The sequence below is a fragment of the Phoca vitulina genome, unplaced genomic scaffold (assembly GCF_004348235.1).
Source record: "Phoca vitulina isolate PV1807 unplaced genomic scaffold, GSC_HSeal_1.0 scaffold85, whole genome shotgun sequence".
Taxonomy (NCBI): domain Eukaryota; kingdom Metazoa; phylum Chordata; class Mammalia; order Carnivora; family Phocidae; genus Phoca; species Phoca vitulina.
This window is the reverse complement of record NW_022589788.1, coordinates 451,505-473,490: the sequence shown is the minus strand read 5'-3', so window position 1 is coordinate 473,490 and position 21,986 is coordinate 451,505. Positions and strand designations below refer to the sequence as shown.

The 21,986-nt window shown below is 55.4% G+C and overlaps 1 protein-coding gene and 1 pseudogene across 1 annotated transcript in view; both read left to right on the top strand.

The window, feature by feature from the left end:
- The window catches only part of RNF212 (ring finger protein 212), a 35,513-nt gene that overhangs the window by 798 nt on the left and 12,729 nt on the right, over positions 1–21,986 (top strand). The window contains exons 2-8 of the mRNA XM_032395508.1: positions 2,493–2,554; positions 11,204–11,278; positions 15,092–15,148; positions 15,788–15,846; positions 17,473–17,525; positions 17,627–17,680; positions 18,699–18,742. Coding sequence (XP_032251399.1) covers positions 2,493–2,554; positions 11,204–11,278; positions 15,092–15,148; positions 15,788–15,846; positions 17,473–17,525; positions 17,627–17,680; positions 18,699–18,742 — 404 coding nt within the window. The remainder of the gene's footprint in view (positions 1–2,492; positions 2,555–11,203; positions 11,279–15,091; positions 15,149–15,787; positions 15,847–17,472; positions 17,526–17,626; positions 17,681–18,698; positions 18,743–21,986) is intronic.
- On the top strand, positions 4,815–5,814 carry LOC116626326 (annotated as a pseudogene).

The window sequence follows — 21,986 nt, the reverse complement described above, 5'->3', positions numbered from 1 at the left end:
CGTCCACGGGATCGGACGCCGGGGTTCTGGGGAGAGCCGTCCACGGGCAGAGGCTGGGGAGGCAGCTGAGGGCACAGCTTGGGCGTCACGACAGCCAGGAACACGTTGGGGAGCGAGCACATGGGTGACGATGGAAGGTACTGGAGTGAGGAGAGGGCCGAGGGCGGGGGAGCTCGGACGGGGCTTCCTCTGGGAAGAGCATCTCTTAAGACGGTGACGGTAGGAGGTGTGGGGGGAAGAAAGCAGAGCTTGTGGACTTGGCGTCCCAGGGCAGCGTCAGAGCCGGAACCTCCCACGGACTTAGTGGTGTGGGTGAGCTTGGGTGAGGACGGCGCAGGCAGGTCTGTGTTCACAGATTTGGGGACGGGTTCATGGCCTTGGGCAGGCTGATTCCCACGGCTCTTTTTTTGAAGCACGGTCCAGTAGCCCAAGGTCATTCCTCCAAAAAGCCACCAATGCTGGGACACACAAAAAACCGTGGAAGGGCTTGAGGGTGGAGCACTGACCACAGCTCCTTAGCTGTTTACTGACTGTGGCTCAGGGGTGAGCCCTCCTTAAGCTCTGGTGTACATCCTTCCAGACTTTTTCCTACGGATACAGATTTCTACAACAAAAGTGGTACTGTGTGTATACCAGTTGTAGTTACCTGAGTTTATTAATAGGACATGGAGCTCTTTTCACGTTAAAGTAAGTCTGTATCATTATTTTTAAGGCTGCGTGATGTATCTTTTAGTTGCTGTGCCATGATTTATTTAACTGATTCCCTACTAACAGCTCTGCGTGTTTCCTAATATTTTGCTGTTAAGCACCACTTGTTCACTTGTGTGGTTTTTCCCTTTGGGGTATCCAGAAGGGTGGGGCTGCTGCACTGGGGTGTGTGCATTAGCACTTAGGACCAGGCACCCAGAAAGGTGGCTGCCCCCTGTCCCCAGCATGGATGGCCGGCATTTTCGTTTCATACGTTAGCGTCAGTCTGCACTTTTGCCAACTACTCATTTGGGCCCTTTCACACCTTCTATTGGAGCGCTTATGTTTAATAGGTTTGTAAGCACTGTTTGTGAATGTCAGTTTGCCTACCCATCAGCTGCAGACGGATCCTCTCTTTGTCAAGTCTCTTCCTTCCCTGCCCTCAATGCAACTCGTGGATTTTTAGGAGCCAGCTCTGTTCATCTTTGACTCCATGGCTTCTGGCGGTAGTGGTGCTCCAAGGGATCTTGTCCAGAATCCCCAGGAGAGACATAGAGGGCGGGAACATGCTGCCGAGGGTGGGTGCTTTCAGAAGAGGGCCACTTGAACATGTTTGTAGGGATGGAGGAAAGGGGACAACTCTGGAGGCTGTGGAAGGGAACCCCGTCTTTCTACACAAGGACCCCATCCCACGTGCTGTGGGGATGAGATGAGATGAGACAGAGGAAGAAAGCAGAGGGAGTTGAGTTGTTCTGTGGTAAGTGGAGGAGAGGCAGGAAGATTGAGGTAGGTCATGACTTTTTTCTTGGTAACTGATACGGGGGGCCTGTTTGAACACCCCCCTAGGGAATTGGTGGGATAACACCCAAGAAAAATGGAGGGTTGCCCAGCAGTGCTGCAGCTGGGCAGTGCTGGACTCAAGTCTGTGAATGCACTTCTCAGTTAAGTGATTGTTTCCCTGGTTCTTAGCTGCACTGGACCAGAAGAGGGGGAGACAGAGAGGCCGGGGTTTGGGCTGGGTGCACTGCTTGGCAGGACGAGGGTGCGGTATTGCCTGGCCGGCTCTGGGCTCCAGGCTGGTTTGTGAGAACGGGAAGCTCCGACGTGTGGGGATGGGGCAGAGCCCAGGATGAGAGGCCCTGCTGCCCCCACTGAAGGCATTTGCCAACGACACCCGGGTGCTCTGGTGCCGCGTGGGGGCAGGCGAGGAAATGCAAGGCTGCCCTGAGCAGCCAGCCACACGGAGGATGGCAGGAGTGGAGAAGAAGTGGTGCAGTAGGTGGGCCTGAGCCAGAGACCCCGGAGAAGAGCAGGTGGGACGTTAGCCCTGTGCTCTCCGGCCAGGAGCTGCCTTATGGGCAGCCAAAGCTCAGCAAATACAGAGCACCTACCCAGCGAGCTGTCTCCTGTCTTGCAGAGGTGAGGCTGAGGGGGCTGAACAAAAGCCTTTGCTTCATCTCTTAGACGGGGTGCAAGGAGCTATTTTCATGTTGAATATTTAAAAAATTTTACGTAGGATATCACTACAAAATCTAATTGTAAGAAAATCTGAGATAGATTTAAGTTTGAGTATTGTTGATCTTCACAATCACTATTTTGGGGCATATTGACAAAACAGGAAAAATGGATTATTAGTTGAATGAATCTTTTCAACTCTGTCCACATGCACAGTCTTATCATTCTCTGAACGTGGAAAATGTAAGTGCTATCGTCCTGTATTATTTTGAAGAAATACTGTAATTTGAAGCCTGCACTTACATTCAAAAGCGCTGCTCACTGTAATAAAGTTTGCTTTTCTTTTATAGATGGCAAGGAAGAGTGCTTGATTTGCAAAGTCCCTTGTCGCACGGTTTTACTTTCAAAACATGTAAGTTGAAATATGTATTATTTGGATATTAATCAGTGTTTTTTTTTTTAATTCAAGATTCAGTTTTTAGTCATTTGGGGGGGTCTGAAATTTTGTTTCATTTTGCTAGGTTAATTAGAAGATCTTACAAGATTTCTGAGTAAAGTACAATTAGGATTTGGTTTTGAATACCTCGTACAACTTTCTTTCTTAACCATAGATTGGCCCTATGTGTAGTTTGCTGTGCTGAGTTCTGGGAAATGAAGATGAGTTGAGTAGGTTTCTTCAGCACAATACAAGCTCCTTAAGAAGGAGATAGAGTCTGGATTTCCATGGGGGTCATATCTAATTAAGAGGGTTGGAGGAAAGGAAGTTTAAAGTGGGTTACTGTTGTAGTAGGCTTAAAACACGGTCTTTTGTCCTCTCTGTGAAATACGTCAGTGTCACCTATTTGCTTTAAATTTAGTTGCAAATAATTATTCTCTTTATACTTAGGTTCTAAGGTACATATTTGATCTGATGTTTTAATCTATAACCATCATTTTTTGCTGATTACACATATAATACGAAGTCACGCAAGACTTAAACGATACAGAAAATCATAATGGAGAAAAATCTTGTTTCCCACAGATATCCACAAGCAGGGGTATAGTTATTGCTGTGTGTGTTACTGTGACTTATTTTTTTACAAAATGGTGTTTTCTCAGTTGACTTGGTATTTTTGGCACACCCACACTCTGAAAAGACTGCATAGCATTTCAGTGTTGTCCTGGGGGGAGGGTAGTTTTTCACTGTTTCAATTTTACAGTGAATATTTTTTTACTATGTTTCTGCATATGTATAAGAACATTTCTGTAGCATAAATTCCTAGGAGTGGAAAAATAAGGGCACAGATTTAAGTGTTTAAACTTAATAGAAAGCGCCTTATTTCCCTTAAGAAATGTGCCAGTTTAAACCCTTGGCCGTAGAGCCGGGTTCTGCTGGGTCGCGCAGCTGGTCGGGCTTGCCTTTGAGGGAGGGGGCGCCCCTGGCCTTTCCCTGCCCTCCTGGGCCCTACTCTCCATTCATTTATTTTCTCTTTTCTTTTCTAGAAGTGTATTTAGAGAGATCTGTTTCCTTCTGTTTCCTGCTGTTGTACATCACTTTGAGCATTGTTTTTATCATTTCTAGATAGTCTTTAATCTCTTTTAACTTCCTTTTCGACTCAAGAATTATTCAGGAGGGGGGCGCCTGGGTGGCTCAGTTGGTTAACCGTCTGCATTCGGCTCAGGTCATGATCCCGGGGGGGTCCTGGGATCGAGCCCCACGTGGGGCTCCCTGCTCAGTGGGGAGTCTGCATCTCCCTCTCCCTCTGCCTCTCCACCTGCTTGTGCTCTCTTTCTCTCAAATCAATAAATAAAATCTTAAAAAAAAATTATTCAAGAGAGTGCTCTTTAATTTCTAAGAGGTTAGATTTTATCTTCTCTATTATTTTTGTGGAAAATTTTTAATTTTATGTCTCTGTGACCAGAGAATATGGACATGTGGTTACTTTTTTTAATTGTCAAGATTTTCATTGTGGCTTAATACATAGTAATTGTTAATGTTCTACACATGCTTGAAAAAGTATGTATTCTTTTGTTCTCTGTGCGTGTGAGAGAGTGAAGTTGTTCACGGCACTGACGCTGTCCCTCACACCTGCATTCTGTGGGCGCTTCTAGCCGTCTCTCCAGGACCCAGCTCCTCCGTTCTCCATGGGCCACGTGAACGCCCTCCGCCATTCTTCCTGCTTTCCCTCCTGCTTCCTGGAATCTCTTCTCACCTGCATCCAGAGGGATCTGCCAACGTGGGTCGTGTGTCCCAGCTTCCTGGGAGTAAAACCATATCCCCTCATGCCCGTGGCTCTGTGGCCTGGCCTCTGGTGGACACCTGGTCCCCTGGCTGGCGACTCTGCCCTGCCACTGCTCCTGGGGCCAAGCAGCTTCCACCTTCCCCCTCACCCACTGCCTTTAGGTCTCTGCCTACGGCTCTGTGTGACCATACCTTCCTTGACCTGTAGCAGGAAAGACACTTGATATCATGGCACAGTGTACGTGCATTTGCATGCACATGCATCTACGTGTGTGCACATATGGGAAGTAAGTTTCACCAAACAACTCCTATCCTTGCTAAATGCAGCGCCCCTGATGGTTTCTGTTCCAACTGGGTTTTTTGTTGTTGTTAAAACCAAACAGCTTCTGGACTGCAGGACACGCATCTGTGACCGAGACTGCGCAGCTGCGCCAGCCACAGGTTTTGGGACATGCACCCTTCTCTCTTCCTGGCTGCCCTTTGCTTGGGAATGCCCACAGCTGCTCCACAGCCCGAGCAGAGCTTAGATGCGCACTGGTCCCGGTGGAAGGCGGCGCACGGGAAACTATATGACGAGAATGAAGAAGGATGGAGGAGAGCAGTGTGGGCGAAGAATATGAAAATGATTGAACGGCACAATCAGGAATACAGCCAAGGGAAACAGCTTCACGATGGCAATGAACGCCTTTGGTGACCTGACCAATGAAGAATTCAAGGAGGTGATGAATGGCCTTAAAGTCCAGACGCGCAAGGAGGGGAACGTGTTCCAAGCACCTCCCTTTGCTGAGACCCCTTCCTCTGTGGACTAGAGAGAGAAAGGCTACATAACCCCTGTGAAGAATCGGGGTCTGTGTGGTTCTTGTTGGGCCTTTAGTGCAACGGGTGCCCTCAAAGGACAGATGTTCCAGAAAACTGGCAAACTCGTGTCACTGAGTGAGCAGAACCTGGTGGACTGCTCTCAGTCTCAAGGCAACGAGGGCTGCAGTGGTGGCCTGATGGATAACGCCTTCCAGTATGTGAAGGGCAACGGAGGCCTGGACTCGGAGGAGTCCTATCCATACTGTGCACAGGACGGATCCTGCAAATACAAGCCTGAACAGTCTGTCACCAAGGACGCTGGCTTCACGGACATGCATCAGGATGAGGGGCCCCTTAAGGTGGCGGTGGCAACTGTGGGGCCCATCTCTGCTGCGATCGATGCAAGCCTGGATACCTTCCAGTTCTATCATAAGGGCATTTGTTATGATCCAAACTGCAGCAGTGAAGACCTGGATCACGGTATTCTGGTGGTTGGCTATGGCTCTCAAGGAGAAGAACCAGAGAACAAAAAATACTGGATTGTCAAGAACAGCTGGGGCACGGACTGGGGCATGCAGGGCTACATACTGATGGCCAAAGACCGGGACAACCACCATGGAATCGCCACCTCAGCCAGTTTTCGCATTGTGTGAGCTGAAGGTATAAAGAAGATTTTGGGGACAAAATATGCAGAAGAGGAATTTTATCTTACAACTGATCATACTTTATTGTGTGGGATAAAACACTTGAACCACTGGAGATCCAACTTGTGATCTGATTTTGTGACTTCTTTAATTGCTGCTTTGAACAGCTTTGTGTGATTGACTTGTCGAAGAACTTTTGAATTTTTATATCTTATATTTATGTATAAAATTTCACCTTTTAAAATAAAACCGTTTCAAAGTAGAAAAAAAAAAACCAAACACACTGTAACGGGCTAAGCTGATCTCCTGGGACCTGCAGTACGAAAGCGGCCCACACCTGCTCCTTTTGCTTCACACACAGGTCACCGCTTATATTTCTTAATTTGTTTGTCATTGAAAAGGGCTGTCACTGTCGCACACACAAAATAGTACACCGCCTTATCTGTCAGGTGGTAGTGGTGAGGGGACAGTGCAGACTGAAGCTGGGGAGCCTGCGGGAACCTGGGAGGGAGGCAGGCAGGTCTGCAGGACAGAGCCTCTGGTGAAAGCAGAGAGCAGAGCAGAAGGATGTGTGGACAAGAAGGGGGTTGCACTTGGACTGCAGTTGGCTGGTTCTCCAGCAGAGATGGAGAGGGGATGGCTGCAGCAGAGGGCTGCAGTGGGGAGGCCCTGAGCCCCGGAGAAGCCAGTGGTGTCCGGGACCTGGAGGCCATGAGTGGTCAGGGCACTAATCCTCATGCCCACTTCACGTAGGGCCCTGGGGAACTGGGAGAGGAGGAAGAACCCCCATTGGGCAGAACTGGGGACTGGAGCTCACTAGACCAGAGGCTCCTCTAGACAGGCGCCCCAGGACACCCACCCACAGGGTCTCTGTGACTGCTCTGTTCTCTTGTCTTCCCCCTGACCTTTGAGGGATGGATTCACTTGTCTGCCCCAGGCCCCAGGTCAGAGGTTGCTCACGGTGGGGATGGGCCTAGTTCCTAGGATGCAGCCCAGATCAGGACCTGGAGGACAAGACCACGTGCCTGCTAGGACCTGGATTTGGTATGAACTCAGAGATGGAGCATTTGGGGGGGTGACTTTTCTGGGTAAGAGAAGAGAGAAATAGACACCAGCCACTGGAACAGCAGACTGGCCTGACTGGGAGCTGTCCTTGGCCCTGCTGCCCTTCCTGGGCCCCCAGCTAGACTCCATCTCCCCACCTGCTTCCCGTGAGCAATGCCACTCCAAACCTGGCCCCCAAAACAATCTCCTGGAAAGCCCCCAACTCAGCCAAGTGGATGCTGGTGACCCAGCAGGGCAGAACTGCTGGGCCCTGAGTGGAAGACCATCCACCGAGTCCAGCCTTCTGCTAATGTGCGGGCGGGTAATTTCCCCTTAAGCCACTGAGATTGGGAGCTGTCTGTTGCACAGTTAGCCTGAGTTAGCCTTTGCCTGCCATGTAACTTTCCGAATCAATTTCTTTCGTCAGTTTCCACACACAAGGTCTCTTGGGTATGCACTTCATCAATACTGTGGGTAACATTTAGGTCTCTACAAGGTGGACTCTCCAGGCCATGAGCGCGGCACACCTCCCTTTACTTAGATGTGCTCCAGTGTCAGTAATGGTTTTCTGCACAGAGGCTGTGTGCATCACCGTCAGCTTCACCCTCGGGTATCGATTTGGGATGCTGCCATACTCGTTTCTTTTTTTTTTTTTTTTAAAGATTTTATTTATTTATTTGACAGAGACACAGCAAGAGAGGGAACACAAGCAAGGGGAGTGGGAGAGGGAGAAGCAGGCTTCCCGCTGAGCAGGGAGCCCGATGCGGGGCTCGATCCCAGGACCCTGGGACCATGACCTGAGTCGAAGGCAGACGCTTAACGACTGAGCCACCCAGGCGCCCCTCCATACTCGTTTCTTAACATGTCATCTCTTTAGTGCTTATTGCTGGTGTATAAAACTTGGTTGATTTTCTTAGCTTTTATCTGGTGACCATGCTAAATTCACTTAATGCTATTGGCTGATCTGGAGCTTTTTCTAGACTCTCTATGCACAACCATATCATCTCTAAATGTTTAATCTCCGTTTCATTCCTCCCTTTCTTTCTCTCTGCCTTCTTGTTCCTCATTGCATGTCAGGCATCCTTTGTCTCTTTTTGATTTTAGGGTGGAGCTTCCAGTGGAGTATTCATGTGCACCTTGGGTTTCTTGCTAAGGTTTATCATGAGCCGTGTTGGATTCTATCAAGTGGTTTTTCTGTAAATATCAAGGTTATCATTTGACTTTTCTACTTTATTTTGTTGATGTAAATTGCAATTATTTTTAGAATTTTAAACCCACAGTACAATTTTTTTTAAAGATTTTATTTATTACTTTAGAGAGACAGAGTGTGTGCGTGCATGTGAGTGGGGGGGAGGGGCAGGGGGAGAGAGAGAATCTCAAGCAGACTCCAGGAAGAGCACGGAGCCCGATGTGGAGCTTGATCTCATGACCTGGAGATCATGACCTGAGCCAAAACCAAGAGTCGGACGCCCAACCGACTGAGCTACCAGGTGCCCCTGAACCCACAGTAGAATTTTAAACACTGTAACTTGGTTGTGATGCGGTGTAGTCTATATGGGCAGAGGGATTTGGGGGTTTTGCACCTCTGTTCGTGTGAGAACCGACCTGTAACTCTCCTTTCTTACAATGCCATTTTCAAGTTCTGGTGAATCAGGGTTTTGCTGACTTAATAAAAGGACTTGAAAATTCTTTCATTTTTCTCTTCTCTTGCAGATTTTTTTTTTAAGATTGGGATCATTCAGAGAAGGTACGTTAGAATCATGCCTGACATTATCTGATCCTAGAAGGCTTTTTGTGGAGAGGTTTTTAACTTGGGTTTTAATTTTTTAATTAGATATGGGAGTCTTCAGAGTTCCTAATTCTTGGGTCAGCTTAACTGAGTGGTCTTTCACTAGGAGTTTGTGCACTTCATCTGAATTTTCAAGTTTCTCATCGTCAGTGTGTCTGCAGTCATCTGTATTTTCAGTGTCTGTGAGATCCGTAGTGATGACCGTTTGTCATTGTAATAATGGTTGTTGTGCCTTCTCTCTTTTTTCTTCAACAGTCTTGCCTGGTTTTATTGACTTTTTATCAGTGTTCTCAGAGAACTAGTGTTTCTCTTCACTTTACATTTGTTCTCAGCTGTGTTCTTATCATTTCCTTTCTTCTTTTTTCTTTGGATTTAGTCTGTTCTGTAAGATGGGTGCTTCTGTCCACTCCCAGCCTCTCCCTCCTGGCATTTATGCTGTGGGGTTAGGGCAGCCCTCTCTTTGCCCTTGCCTGCATTGTATGTGTTTGGCTATTTTACATTTTTATTGTCTTTCACTTCGAAATAATTTGAAATTTCTGCTCAATTACTCCCATGACCTGTGTGTTTTCTGAGAGTATATTGACTTAGAAATATTTGGGGATTTTTAGTTATTTTTACTGACTTTTACTGAAGTCTAATACAGAAAAGTGCACAGATACAAGTCCGTGGCTCCAGGAATTGTTTGTGACCTGAACGTGTCCACCACTCAGACCAAGACAGGGTTCATTTCTGTGACCCCAGAGACCATGGCATGGCCTCGACCTTCTGAAGTCCAATGTGCAGTCGGTCTTCCTGCCGAAGCAAGGGTCTTTGTCCCACCTACCCTGTTGGTGGGTGGTTTCGTTCTGTGTGCACGGAGCCCCACAGGGCAGCTAGTGTGCGGCACCATTCTGATCTGCGCTCACCCCGCAGTCCCCCCCCATGCTCCTCACTGGCTCCTGAAAGCCCTGCTCCCACCGAGGAGCCATTTCCTGCCTGAAGGCAGCGCCTTCTGTTGCTGGCACGTTTCTCTGGTTTTTGTCCGTCTGAAAAGCGCCTCTTTTTTTTGCCTCTATTTTGAAGCATATTTTCACTGAGCTTAGAATTCTTTAATGGACATTAATGTTTTTTTGGTGCTTTGATCGTATTCCTTCCTCGTCTGTCTCCTTCCGCAGCGTGGCTGTGCTGTGTGATGACACTTGTCCGTGCAGTTGTCCTGCTTGGCTGCACGGAGATGCCGCCGTCTGTGCGGCGGGGGCCTTTGTTGGACTGGGGAACCCGTGTTTGCTCTGTCTCCACAGCCTCCGGTGCCACTGGGGCCTCTGCCACACGTAGAATGATTGAGTCCTCCCTCAGAAGGCAGTGGACCCTAACAGACCAGTGACAGCGTTTCCAGGTGCTTGCAGTTCTGGTCCATGGAGCTCTTCATCTAGTTTGGGGTCGTCTGTGTGTGTGTAACGTATCTCTGCAGACAGGCACGGTCCCCACTTGCTGAGCACCAGGCTCAGCCACGCTCTCGGGGGAACTCCGCATGGCCCTCGGGGAAGGCTCTCGTTTCTGCTGGCCTCACTGGGAGGACAGAGGCTCGGAGGCGTCAGGCCACGTGCCGGGGTGGCAGGTCTAGCTGGTGCAGAGCAGGGCTCACACGAACCTGGAGGCCCCGGGCCCTGTCTGTGGGCCGTGCCGCCCCGTGTGCAGTGGTCTGTCCAGGCAGCATTGTGCGGGGACCCCCGCTGTGCTGACACCACGCCAGCCCCCTCATATCCCAAAGCCAGACCTGCTCCTGGCCCCTCCACTATTCCTGCCAGAAGGCCCTGGCCCTTCAAGGTACAATCCCCAATTTCTACCACTGACCTAATTTAGTTTCACTGTTGTTTTAGTGGAGTTTGGGGTCACAGATGGCCCCCAAACCGCCATCCTGACCTTCATGACTTGCTTACAGTCCAGACCAAAGACCAGACAGGGGGGTCGCCCAAGACTCTTCCTGCACCTTTTCGGTCTGGTGTGTGTCTGTACCGTTCCTTCTGGTTGATGGCCGCTCCTCCCAGACTCCTGCCGCAGGATGGCTGCTGCCCGGGCTTTTATTGCTGCTGTGGTCCGGGGAGGAGGCAGGGCAGGTCTGCACTAGGGCTCGGAAGTAGGCAAACACCGTTCCTTCAACCCTTATGTTTTTAAATACTTTATGTTTGCTTGTTAAGTATCTTGCACATACTTGTGATTGGTTGAAAGCGTTCTCCTCAGCTTTTTTCCTTCTTCTGAGTTCCGTGTGTTTCCACCATGAAAGCCTGGCTTTGGGGGTGTCCTTCCAAGGAGGGGTGTGTCTCACCGCACAGATGAGCCCCTGTGGTCGAGGCCACTCTGCCCTCCGGTGGGTGCCCAGAGCCCCTTAGCACTGCCCTTCAGTCCTTGGACTGACCGACAGCCACCAGCAGCCAGGACACAGGCGAGCCTCCCAGGCCCCCTGGAGATGGTATGTGGGGTGCTGATTGTTTGCGTCGTCTGTGGCTAATTCTAGATGTTTCTCCCCGGTGTCTGTACACCGTGTTGGAAGCAGTAACACGGACCCCAGCTTCCCTTCCCTTTCAGACCGACGCGGATATCCAGGCGCTGTTTATGGGCATAGACAGCCTGTGTCAGAAATACTCCAGAGAGACCTGCCAGGTGAGCTCAACGCGTGGCTTGTTCAGTGTGACCCCTGTCCGCCCGCCCGGCATCGGAGACTCGCTGTTGTGATGACCTCAGAAGAGACAGGGTGTTACAAGCTCTGGAGACCAGTCCCTCCTGGGGTTCCCTGCCTCCTGTGGCTGCCCTCGCCGAGACGAAGCCGTTGGCCGTGTTCGGTCGTCGCTGCTGTGCACAGGGACGCAGCTGTCGTTTGACCCTCACGATCTGGGGCAGACCTGACGGTTCAGGTTTGGAAGGGCCCCACGTCGAGGCCGCGGCTGCTTCGTGAGGCTGTCCTTTCTGAGGGTCACGGTCCACGAGGGCATGCTCTCCCCTGGCTCCCGGGGTGCCTGTCTTTCTCCCAGCCCTGCTCCCCTCACCTCGCCTGCCTCACCCCCACATCTCACCTGCTGCTCCCCCTCCCTCTAGTGTTGTGAATCCGTGCTCACCCCGCGTCCCGCCCCAGATGCCTGGCCTCCCGGCCGTCCCTGGACAAGGTGCGGGCCGCCGTTCTGTCCACGAAGCCGCTTGGGAGAGAAGGGAGCCCTCCAGCCCCCAGCCATCCTGCTTCTCCCCGTTCTGTTAACACGGAGCTACCTGCGGGCCGCCTCCCACCTACCCTCTGGGGGAGGAGGCTGAGCGGGGCAGCATCCAGGAGCTGCCTCCAGCCAGGACCTTTCCTCTGGGGCAGCAGGCCGAGGGAGAGCAGTATCCACCCTGACCATTCTGGGCCCGTGCCTGTCTGGCTCCACCAGCCCTGCCGAGACCTCCCCTCTGCACAGCCGCGCTCCAGCTGTGACAGAGCCAGAAGCCCCACGGTGTCACGGCTCTGCCATCTACGTGTAGCCCTGCAGTCACACGCACGTGCCCCAGAAGCCGCCCATGATCGGGCCTGGGAGGTCCTCAGACCCACGGCATTCACAACGACGGGCAGCCCCGTGCTTGCAAGAGTCTCACCAAGGACATGGCGTTTCCAGACAGCCCCGCAGAGCGTGCACCCGTGCAGGGGTGGGGGCTGGGCTGCGGAGGCAGCTGCCAGGGACCTCCCTCACACCTCTGGGCCACGTCCCATGGCCACGTGCCCATCTGTCCGGGTGTGAAGTGGAGTTTCCAGAGGCCTCACGACAGGATAGCGCATCGTCACACACATTAACGTACTGGGCTCGTTACTCTTGAATGAATTGGTAGGTATCGTAAATTCCTCTCGGTATTAACTTCTGGTAGGGAAGCACTGACGGACCAAACCCACATCGACAGTAACTTTAAGAGCGTAAAGCCACCGTCAGGCCGCAGCACGAATGGCTGTCAGAACCACAGCAGAGGGGTCCAAGGAGGCGGTCAGGAGGTCACCCTTCCTGATCTAGTTTGGAAGAAGCAGAAATCCTCCTTCCCCTGAGCAGCTCCCTGAGCCAGGGCTGGCCCGTGTCGGTCAGTCAGAGCGTGGACACTTGGCTGCCCCTCAGGGGGATGGACCCACCGGGTGGCAGGTGCGCCGAGCTGTCCCACAGCTTCCTCTGCCCGTCACAGGGACCGGCAGAGAGGGTGCGTACATGCTCAGCTCCTGGTCTGGGCTTCCTCAGCCTCCGCACTTCATAAAAATCTCACGGAACGGGTGCCCCCTCCGTGCAGGAGGGCACTCTGTACCAGATGAGGGTCATGGCCCTTTTACATTTTGTTCTGCTGGTGTCCATATCCCCCGCCCTGGTCAAGGCCGCAGCATCTCAGCCTGAGGGGCCTGACACCCTGGAGTCCCGGAGGCTGGCCCCTGCCTGGTACAGGTGGGTGGCATATGGCCACAGGGGTCCACGCTGCCCCTGGACTTGCACCAGGCCCCTCGGGACTCGGCATCCCATCCACAGGCCCCTCTCCCGGCTCAGCTCTGCCCGTGGCCCGGTCCTTGCTGTGGCCTCATTGCCTTGTCCTGTCTGTGCCAGCCGCGGAGGCCTGCACACTTGTTCTCTGCCTGTCCTCTGCCTGTCCTCAAAACACCCACAGGCCCGCCCACAGGCCCTGCTGAGCCCCAGCTCTTCTGAGGTCAAGCCCACCTGCCGGCGTGGACACAGCCCCGCTCCTGGATGCTCCAGGTGGGCCATCCTGTGGTCACTTCCAGATGCTCCTGCTTTCTGTTTCTCAGAGTGGACCCTGCACCAGGACACGAGGTTTAGGGGTCAGAGGTGTGTGATACCCTCTTCTTGCCGCAGGTACAGAACCCGTTGAGGAATGAGACCAAGCGAACAGACTGTCGGCCTAGTCCTGGCTGAAGGCGACTTGGCGGGGGGGTGCCTCTAGATCTGCCAGAACGCCTCCCCGCTGTGCGCAGCCCCCGCCTCCAGTCTAGGACCTGGCTGGCCCTTCTGTCCCACAGCACCTCACCCCCTCCTGGGAGCCAGACCTGAGAGCTGTTGCCGAGCATCAAGGACATTTCTGGGACGTGGCCTCATGAAGACGAAGATGCCCATGGGGGTGACATTGCAGGCCCCTCGTGGTGCCCCCACCACAGACTAATGCTCCGGGCAGAGCCTGTGTCCGTCGGCCCTTGTCTTGTGGAGCAGGGGCCCCATGCGGTGTGTCCTCCAGACCCCTGAGGGTGTGGAATCCCTGGGAAGATGCAGGAGGATAGGAAGAGGCTGTCACTCCTGACCGTGGTCCTGTCTTCTGGAGGTGGCCCGGGCCATAGAGGAGGCACTGAAGACCTTCTGTGGGCTGGCCGTCCGGTCCATGGTGGTTTCTCCCTCAGTCTGTGCTAGCCCAGTGAGCCTGGGGACAGCACCAGCCGCCGTTCATGTCTGCCCACTAAGCAGAGTCCTGGGGTACACTGATGGGGTGTAGGACCTAGAGGATGCTGGCCTCACATCCCAGTCCTGCAGGAACCCTGCCCGGGGGGAGCAGAATCAAGTTTTAGCAGTTACAGGGTGGTGTTCCCAGAGGGGAGGCATCATTGTCTGAAAACTTCCCTTAGGGACACCTGGGGGGCTCAGTCGGTGAAGCGTCTGCCTTCGGCTCAGGTCATGATCCCAGGGTCCTGGGATCGAGCCCCGCATCAGGCTCCCTGTTCAGCGGGAAGCCTGCTTCTCCCTCTGCCCCTCCCCCTGCTTGTCCTTTTGCTCCGCCCCCTGACAAATTAAATAAATAAATAGAACTTCCCTCAATGTGGCGTGGCTCTCTCTTCCCCTGAGTAAATCACAGATCGCTGTTTCTGATTTAGTTGGTCTTCTCAGGAACCTACCGCAGATGCGGAAGTTGGGGCCCGTCTAAATGGAAGAGCAGAGGTGGTCCCAGGTGCAGTGGGCCCTGGGGGTCCAGAAAAGGTCCCTGGGCTCTCTGGGCTCCGCTTGGCGCTGTGCCCTCCTGGCCAGCCCCATCCACGTAGCATGTCCAGGGTGTTCCCCGTGGGTGCTGTTTGGTCAAGAGACCGTCCCGTGATCCACTGCTGCGGCCAGAGGGATGGTACACTGTGATCGGCCCACTGGGTTGTGTCCCGTCCCATGGCGAGGCCCTGAGCACCACTGAGGATGCAAGCGAGGGGCGTGGTGCAGCCCTGTGGTCTGTGTGACCTCCGTGTGGAGCACGCGGCCTCCGCTCGCGTGTGCATCTGGGCCCGCGCCGCTGCACACACCGCCGGCTGTGAGCTTGGCTCCAGGCACGGGGTGGCAGCCAGCAGAGCCCACGCCCGGACCGGGGGACAGGGTGTAGGGAAACGGAGTGTGCTTGGGCCTGCACCGAGGTCCCTCCCAAACCCTGGCCTCCGGGACAGCGTGCGTGGCTGCAGCCCGCGCCAGTTCCTGTAGCTGATACGTATTCTCTTCTCAGATTTCAGAATTTCAAGAAAAGCACAGAAAGAGACTCTTGACCTTCTATAGAGAAAAGGTAACTCCCGTGACTTGCTGCCTAGTTAACCCAGACCGTGTCTCAGGCGGCGGGGCCCTGGCTGGCACCTGTCCTGCTGACCCACGGCCCAGCACGGGTTCTCGTCTGTGATCGGCACATGGCCGCTTGGGGGACCCAGCTGTGGTCACGGGGGCAGTTTCACTTTGCGACAACACTGACCCATGAACATCCCCAGAACTCATCAGGCACTTTTCCACACACAACAGCTATGAGGTTGCCCTGGGGAAACCTTACAAAAGGACGTTCAAGATGCCTGTTTGCCCTATAAATACCCTGCTCTACACGGAAGGAGAGCAGAGCTTTGGTGAAAGCAGCAGTGTTCATCTAGTTTCGCATCTGGGGTGTAGACGGAGAGCTCAGAGGAGCACCGGGGCGAGGCTGCTTGCTGAGGCTGGGCTACACCGCACGGCTTCGCGCTGCCCAGACGGCTTCCCAGCGCCGGCTCCCGGGGCCCCTGATGGCCTGCACGCGGTGCAGATTTACTCCGAAACAGCAAGAGGGCAGCTCCTGTGGCGGCCACGTTCGGACTCGTGGCTTACAACGTTGAGAGGGTCAGTGTGTGCTGTCTACGCTCTCTCCGCTAGTCTGCCTGATAACCAGAAGTCTGATTGTGTTTAGATCACAAAGCTGGAGGAATCCCTTCGGAAGTCAGTGCTGCGGATGGAACAGCTTCAGAGGTGAGTCCTCTCCACAGGCACACCCGGGGCAGCTGACTGCTGCCCGCTTGGCCGTCTGAACTTGTAAGACCTTGTAACCAAGGGGGAGAAGAAAGAGCACTTTCATTTACTAGAAGCTTCTGTCAAAGCAAAAGTGCAGTGGGAAGCAGAGGGAGCTGTGAAAACACACAGGACTGGTTCCGCTGGGGGGCTCCCCAGAGGGTCCTGGGGCTGAGGGGCTCCCCTCTGCCAGGAATCATGGCGCCCGTGACAGTGAACGCGTCCAGCCCATGTGTCCGTCAGTGTGGGGCCCGCGGTCTACCCTAGGGCAGCATCCACACGGCCCCCTTACCGTCACGGCGCCTTCTGTTCTGTGAGATGGGCTGTGGTTCTCTCAGGTGTGTTAACACGGGGACTCTGCGGAAGTCCCAGTTTGCCGGGTCGCACGTTAGGTTAAAGGCTGCAGAGTCAGTGGCCTGGGGAGCTGCTGTCCATCCAGCTGGTCGCGTGTGCGGGGGTGACCCACACACTGCAGGTGGATGCTTGCTGCCGGGGCCCCTGGGCAGCTGGAAGCTACACGGCCACCACGGGGCCTGTCTGGGGTAAACTGGCCGCCGCCAGCCAACACCAGGGTGAGGGTGTGCTCTGGGCTCCACACACTCCGGGGAGATCCGGCCCCGGCTGGCACAGCAGTGGAGGTCCCGAGAGGCTGACCTAGTGGTGAGGCCCTGCTCCATCCGAGTCCAGGGAGCGGCAGAGAGGGCGATGCGCCCACGCGGGGTCACTCCTTGGTGTACAAGTTCCTTTCTTTCTGGGGAACCGATCCACAGCCGCTGTCTTTCCCCGGGCTGCTCCCGTGCGGCCCCCCGGCCCTGCTTCTGTGCTCAGCTCTGCGCTGCACACCTTTTCCACCTCGGGTTCATTTTGGCTGCTCAGTTACACGTTTCTAGAAGGTTCCTGGTCCTTTCTGCCGTCGTGGGGTTAGCTTATTTTTGTCCCCATCTTCTGTTCAGGCACATCACAGGCAGGGTATCTCCCACACCTGACTCGTGCGAGTCCGGGTCTGCCTGTTCTCCCCGGGCTCTCGCGCCAGGTGGAGCCTTTCTGGCCTGGCTGGGGCGGGGTCATCCGGCTGGCTCGCTCCGCGCGTCCCTCGCTTGGGGGAGGACGCCCTCACCCAGACCGCTGCCCGCGCACGAGGAACAGAAGTCATGCAGCGCGGCGTTCACCGTGGGGGCGTCGGTGGGTCGGCTCTGTTGCGGTGCTGTGTCCTGGGGAGGCCGGCACAGAACAGACGTGTGTATGGAATCCAGGAGCCAGTGCGCTCGGAGACGCTGGGTCCCTGCAGCGCAGACGTCTGCCTGCCCCACCCCCTGGTCAGTGAGTCACTTGGCAGGTCTTTGTCAAGCACCTGCTTGTTCCAGCACTGGGCACGGGCAGGTCAGAGTGAGCTCAGGCCACTTGCCTGTCCTCAGGGGGCTGCTCTGGGTGGAAAGTGAGTCCGCGTGTACGTGAGGCTGGCAAGAGATGGGGGGCCGGGCGGACGGGGGGCCTCTGGCTGTTTGTCATCTTCTACTTCAAACTGGAATGAATTACGTGGGAGTAGACGTCTATGGTTTAATTAACACCTTCTCTCCATCTGTTTAGTATGAGATTGTCACAACAAACAGCTTTCAGCGCAATAAAAACTCCAGTTTCAAGTAAGTAACATGGGGCCTGAACGGGGAGGGATATGAAGAGGCATGCAGCCGGGCTGGCTGACCGCGGCCTAACGCTCAGACCCCCACCACAGCTCCTTCAGCAAAGCCAGGCGGACACCCGCTCCTGCCCCCTGACTCGTCAGCCTCTGACAGGTGTGTGCCCGGTGGGAACGTCTGAGGGCCCCTGAGAGTCACGGGTCTGACGGGTCACACGGCCCTTCCTCCAACACACCTCCGGTTCTCCTCGGCCCCCCAACCCTGCAAGTCCCCCGATGCTGGACAGCTCGGTGGACACCCAGCGACACTTAGCACAGGACTCGGGAGCTTGGCCCTCCCTCCGGCCCCTCCGGGCCCTGCAGAGCCTCACGGGCACAGCCCCAGAACCAGGTGTGTGGTGCAGGCTGGCCCATCAGAGCTCCGTCCCCGCAGTCGTCACGATGGTCGGGGGCCATCCTGTGCCTGTGCTGGGCTGATGGGCATCATCGTGCCTGGGACTCTGACTTGGGACCAAGATGGCCAGGCTGGGGGAAGCGCTTGGAAACGAATGCAACACAGAAAACAGGACAAGATACCACAGCTGTGCTGGTGGCAGCACTGGGGACCCTGACCCACCCTGGCTGACGGGAGCTGCACCCCTCGCCGTGGCTCTTCCCTGAGACAGTTGGGGTTGAGTCTGGGTGCAGCACCGGACCTTTCTGCCGCAGCTCACGCTCGGTGGGCGCACGGTTCACTCCCCCACCCTTCCTTTGTCCTTCCTCCTGCCATCTCTCCTGCGGGGCTGCCCAGACGACGCTTCCCTGTCACACGTGGGCTGAGTAATTAGGGGACTGACATTTACTGAGCACCCATTGTGTAAAACGTGTCGGTCAGGCAGTAAGTGTTAAGGAAAGTAGACGAGATGTTCCTGCTTGTGCTGCAGGAGGTTTGGGCCTGAGTTGGAGGGGCGAGGACATGGTTGGCCCACGGAAGAAGGAGGGTGTGGGGCAAGGAGTGGAGCAGGGGCTCCAGAGCGGGGCCAGGGCCCGGTGGAGAAGCGTGCCCATGTGCGTCTGGCTGACAGGCCGTGGGCAGCCAGTGAAGAGCCCGATGCACGAGCGGACAGAGTGTGGGCCTGGACGGGGTGTGGACGGGACCCAGGCTCACTAAATGTATCCCACTGTTCATTTAACAGAGTGGAGTTCATGCAGGTTGACCATACTCCTTCCCCAATGAGAAAAGTAAGTACACCTGTTCCCCGTGCTGCTTGTCCCCCACACAGCACACAATTGTGGTTTTCCTCAGTGCCAGGATACATGAGCGTTTGTGTAATGGACGGATCACAGCGGGGTCTCTTGTCGTGTGCTGGGCCGAGGGGTGAGCAGGTTGGGGTGTGGTTTATAGAGTAGGTCCTGCATGACCCTGCAGGGAGCCGGGCCGGGACTGTGACTGAGGCACAGGGAGCAGGCAGGTGGGCAGGGTGGAAGTGATGCTGTGTAGTCAGGATCAGCCCTGTCCAGCCAAGCGGAAGTATGAAGGGCTCTGAGGAACAGAGGAGAGAAACCAGAGCAGAGGAAGCTCAGGGCCCCAGGCCTGGCCCAAACAGAGCGTGGCCAGACTGCCCCCTGGCCAGACGCGGGCAGCTTGGGAAAGGGGTGGGGGAGCTGGTCCCCAGGGGGAGGCTCCTGGGGCCCGGAGAGGGAGCGACCAGGTCAGAAAAGTGGCTCAAGCAGTGCGCGGCTGGTTGGTGCACATGGACTCGTCAGCGTTGGTGACTTAACCGACACAGCGCCTAGTGCTTCTTGTTTGCAGTCTCCTGGTCGCCCTGGGAGGTGCACATTGGTGTGCAGGCTGCTTAGTGAGTAGTGCTCATTTCCAAGGGAGCCGTCCTGGAACCATATTAAGGAGGAATCCGGATTCCAGGATGAGCAGGTGGGAATGCAAAGCCATTCAGAGCTGGGATGGAGGAGACACCCCAGTCCCTGGCAGCTGGTGCCGGCGTGTGCCTCTTCCCCTGCCCATCTCCAAGCCCCACGTCACATCCTGGACGGAGACTGAGGCTGCACTTCCTCCCTGCCCTCTGGGTCCCAGCACCCCCCACCGCCTGTTGGCCTTTTTTCCCCAGAGGCTGGACCCTGAGCCTCACCTACATGTGGCCTAGTTTTGGAGATCAGAGACTGACAACCTAAACTGATTCATGTGTCACTGGGTGTTACAGCTGAGGGACCAGAACGTGGGGAACTGTCTTGAAATTGCAGAGTGACGTCCTGGACCAGTGGGAGCTCGTGCTGCCATCAGGGGCAGATGGGGGATAGTGAGACTGCACAGACGTCTCCAGCAGGCAGGCGTCCAGGTGGAAATGAGCGGGCGCCCTGTGGTCAGAGACGGGCTACGGGCTGCCGGAGCAGAGCGCAGGGGGACCTGTCTACCCTGTCGATCCCCGCCCGGCCGCTCCGCTGGCCCTAGGAGTGGGTGCATGCGACGGCACCTTGGCCAGAACGCTGTGCAGGCCCAGCGGGGGCGGGTGAGCGCCGTCTCCTGGCAGACCCAGGGTGGTGCAGGCGGCCTGCGGCAGGGGGCGGGGGAACAGGGCTCCGGCCAAGCGAGGGGTGTTGTCTGGTGTTTCTGGCAAGGTGAGTGGCCATGGCCACGGGGGAAGCCGAATGAGGGCATCACAGCCAGCAGAGAAGATGCCGTGCCCACCCTACGACACCTCAAGCAAGCAGCCGGGGGTCAGCTGCCGGGGCACGGCCTTTGCCAGTCCCGGGGGGCCTTGTCCTTGCTCCCCTGCTGCCCAGCGCCGAGCCTGGGGTCCTGGGAGAAAAGGCGAGCGAGGCAGAGCCTGCAGTGGACGGGGTGCTGATGGCGCCTCACGCGTGGACCAGGCTTTCCCAGCCTGCGACTTCCTGCCGGGGACTCACAAGCATCAAGTGGACATGTCCCGTAACTCAGAGTTCGTGAGGGAAGCCAGTAAAACGTGAACGTCAGCTTGAAGGAGAATCCTGAGAACAAACACACGTCAGCCGTCGAGAACGCAGAAACGAGTGCGTGAATGTGCTGACACGTAACCAGCAGCTTCCACGTGGCACCCCAGGCGGGCGGGGTGGCCGTTGTCATGTGACTTCAGGACCAGGAGACCCCGACCCCGTGGCAGCAGACACCCTGGTGGGAAGCTTTGCACATCCATAACCTCCTGACACTGGGGAGTCCTAGATTTTTCTAGAGTGTTTATTCTCTCACAGGAAAAAGCCTCCACTGAGCAAGTTGTAAACAGAGGGAGAGCCATAAAGCTGCATTTGATTCAGCCCGAGCCGGGCCTGGTCCGCATGGGGCCGGCAGGCGGCAGGTGAGGAAGCCCGCCCGTGAACGCCTTCACATGCGGAGCGCGCTCTTCCTTGGAACCATCTGCCATGCGCTGTCTTCTCGGATTTCCTGTGAACTCCTTGCCGCCCTGTAGAGCCCTCTGCCCTTGGAGCCACCCCCAAAATGTAGCCTGGCGTGGGACCCCTCCCACGGGAGCTGTGGCTTCCTCGTGCTGGTCCAGGTCGGGTCTGTGCCTGCTCTGCTCAGAATGGGCCTTCGGCCGGGGCCCAGGGAGACGGTCGGAGTTCTGCGTGCGGCTGAACACAGCAGCGAACATCCCAATCCTAGGCAGTAACTCCCAGTCATGCTCCAGAAGACGGGTCCTCACAGGCCCTGTCCTGGTACCTCTGGCTCCTGGTGCCCATGGCAGCACCTGTCACCCCTGTGGCCGTCCTTCTGTGCTGTGGCCACCACCCTGGGCAGTCTGGGTCTTTGTATCCTTTTGGCTTCTCCTGTTACTGGTTTCTCCCTAGAACAAATAGAAATCCTTTCTTAGTAGGAGCTAGGGTGAGAAAAGACAAGTTACCCAGTTCTAATCCAACTTAGTAATTTTTGCCTGTGCTCTATGATGATAATCTTTCTGGTATTGCAAATACTGTGTCAGTTGTTTAGAACTGGACGGAGGTGGGGGTCAGGGGCACAGCCCCGTGGGAGGCTGTGAGAGGAGCAGGTGCAAAGGGCTGCTGGGGCGCACGAGAGCAGTGGGCATCACCCCTGACTCAGTGGGTGGCCATGGAATGGGGAGCCCTGGGGAGGGTGGACAGGCCAGGTACTCTTGACTTACGCTGAGTGCAGCAGCAAAATGGTGCGGTTGCCAGGACTGGCCCATGGGAGGAACCCAGAAATAGTGGGACCAGAGCACGAGCCCACAGGGGGACAGCTGCAGCCAACCGACCATCCCCAAGGATGGCCGGGAAAGACGCTTCAACTTGGGAAGCTCTGTCCTGGTGTGAGCGTGCTGTAAGTGGGTGTGAGCGTGCTCTCCTGGGTGTGAGCTTGCCATCAGTGGGTGTGAGTGTGCTGTCCTGGGTGTGAGCGTGCCGTCAGTGGGTGAGAGCGTGCCGTCAGTGGGTGTGAGCGTGCTGTCCTGGTGTGAGCGTGCTCTCCTGGGTGTGAGCGTGC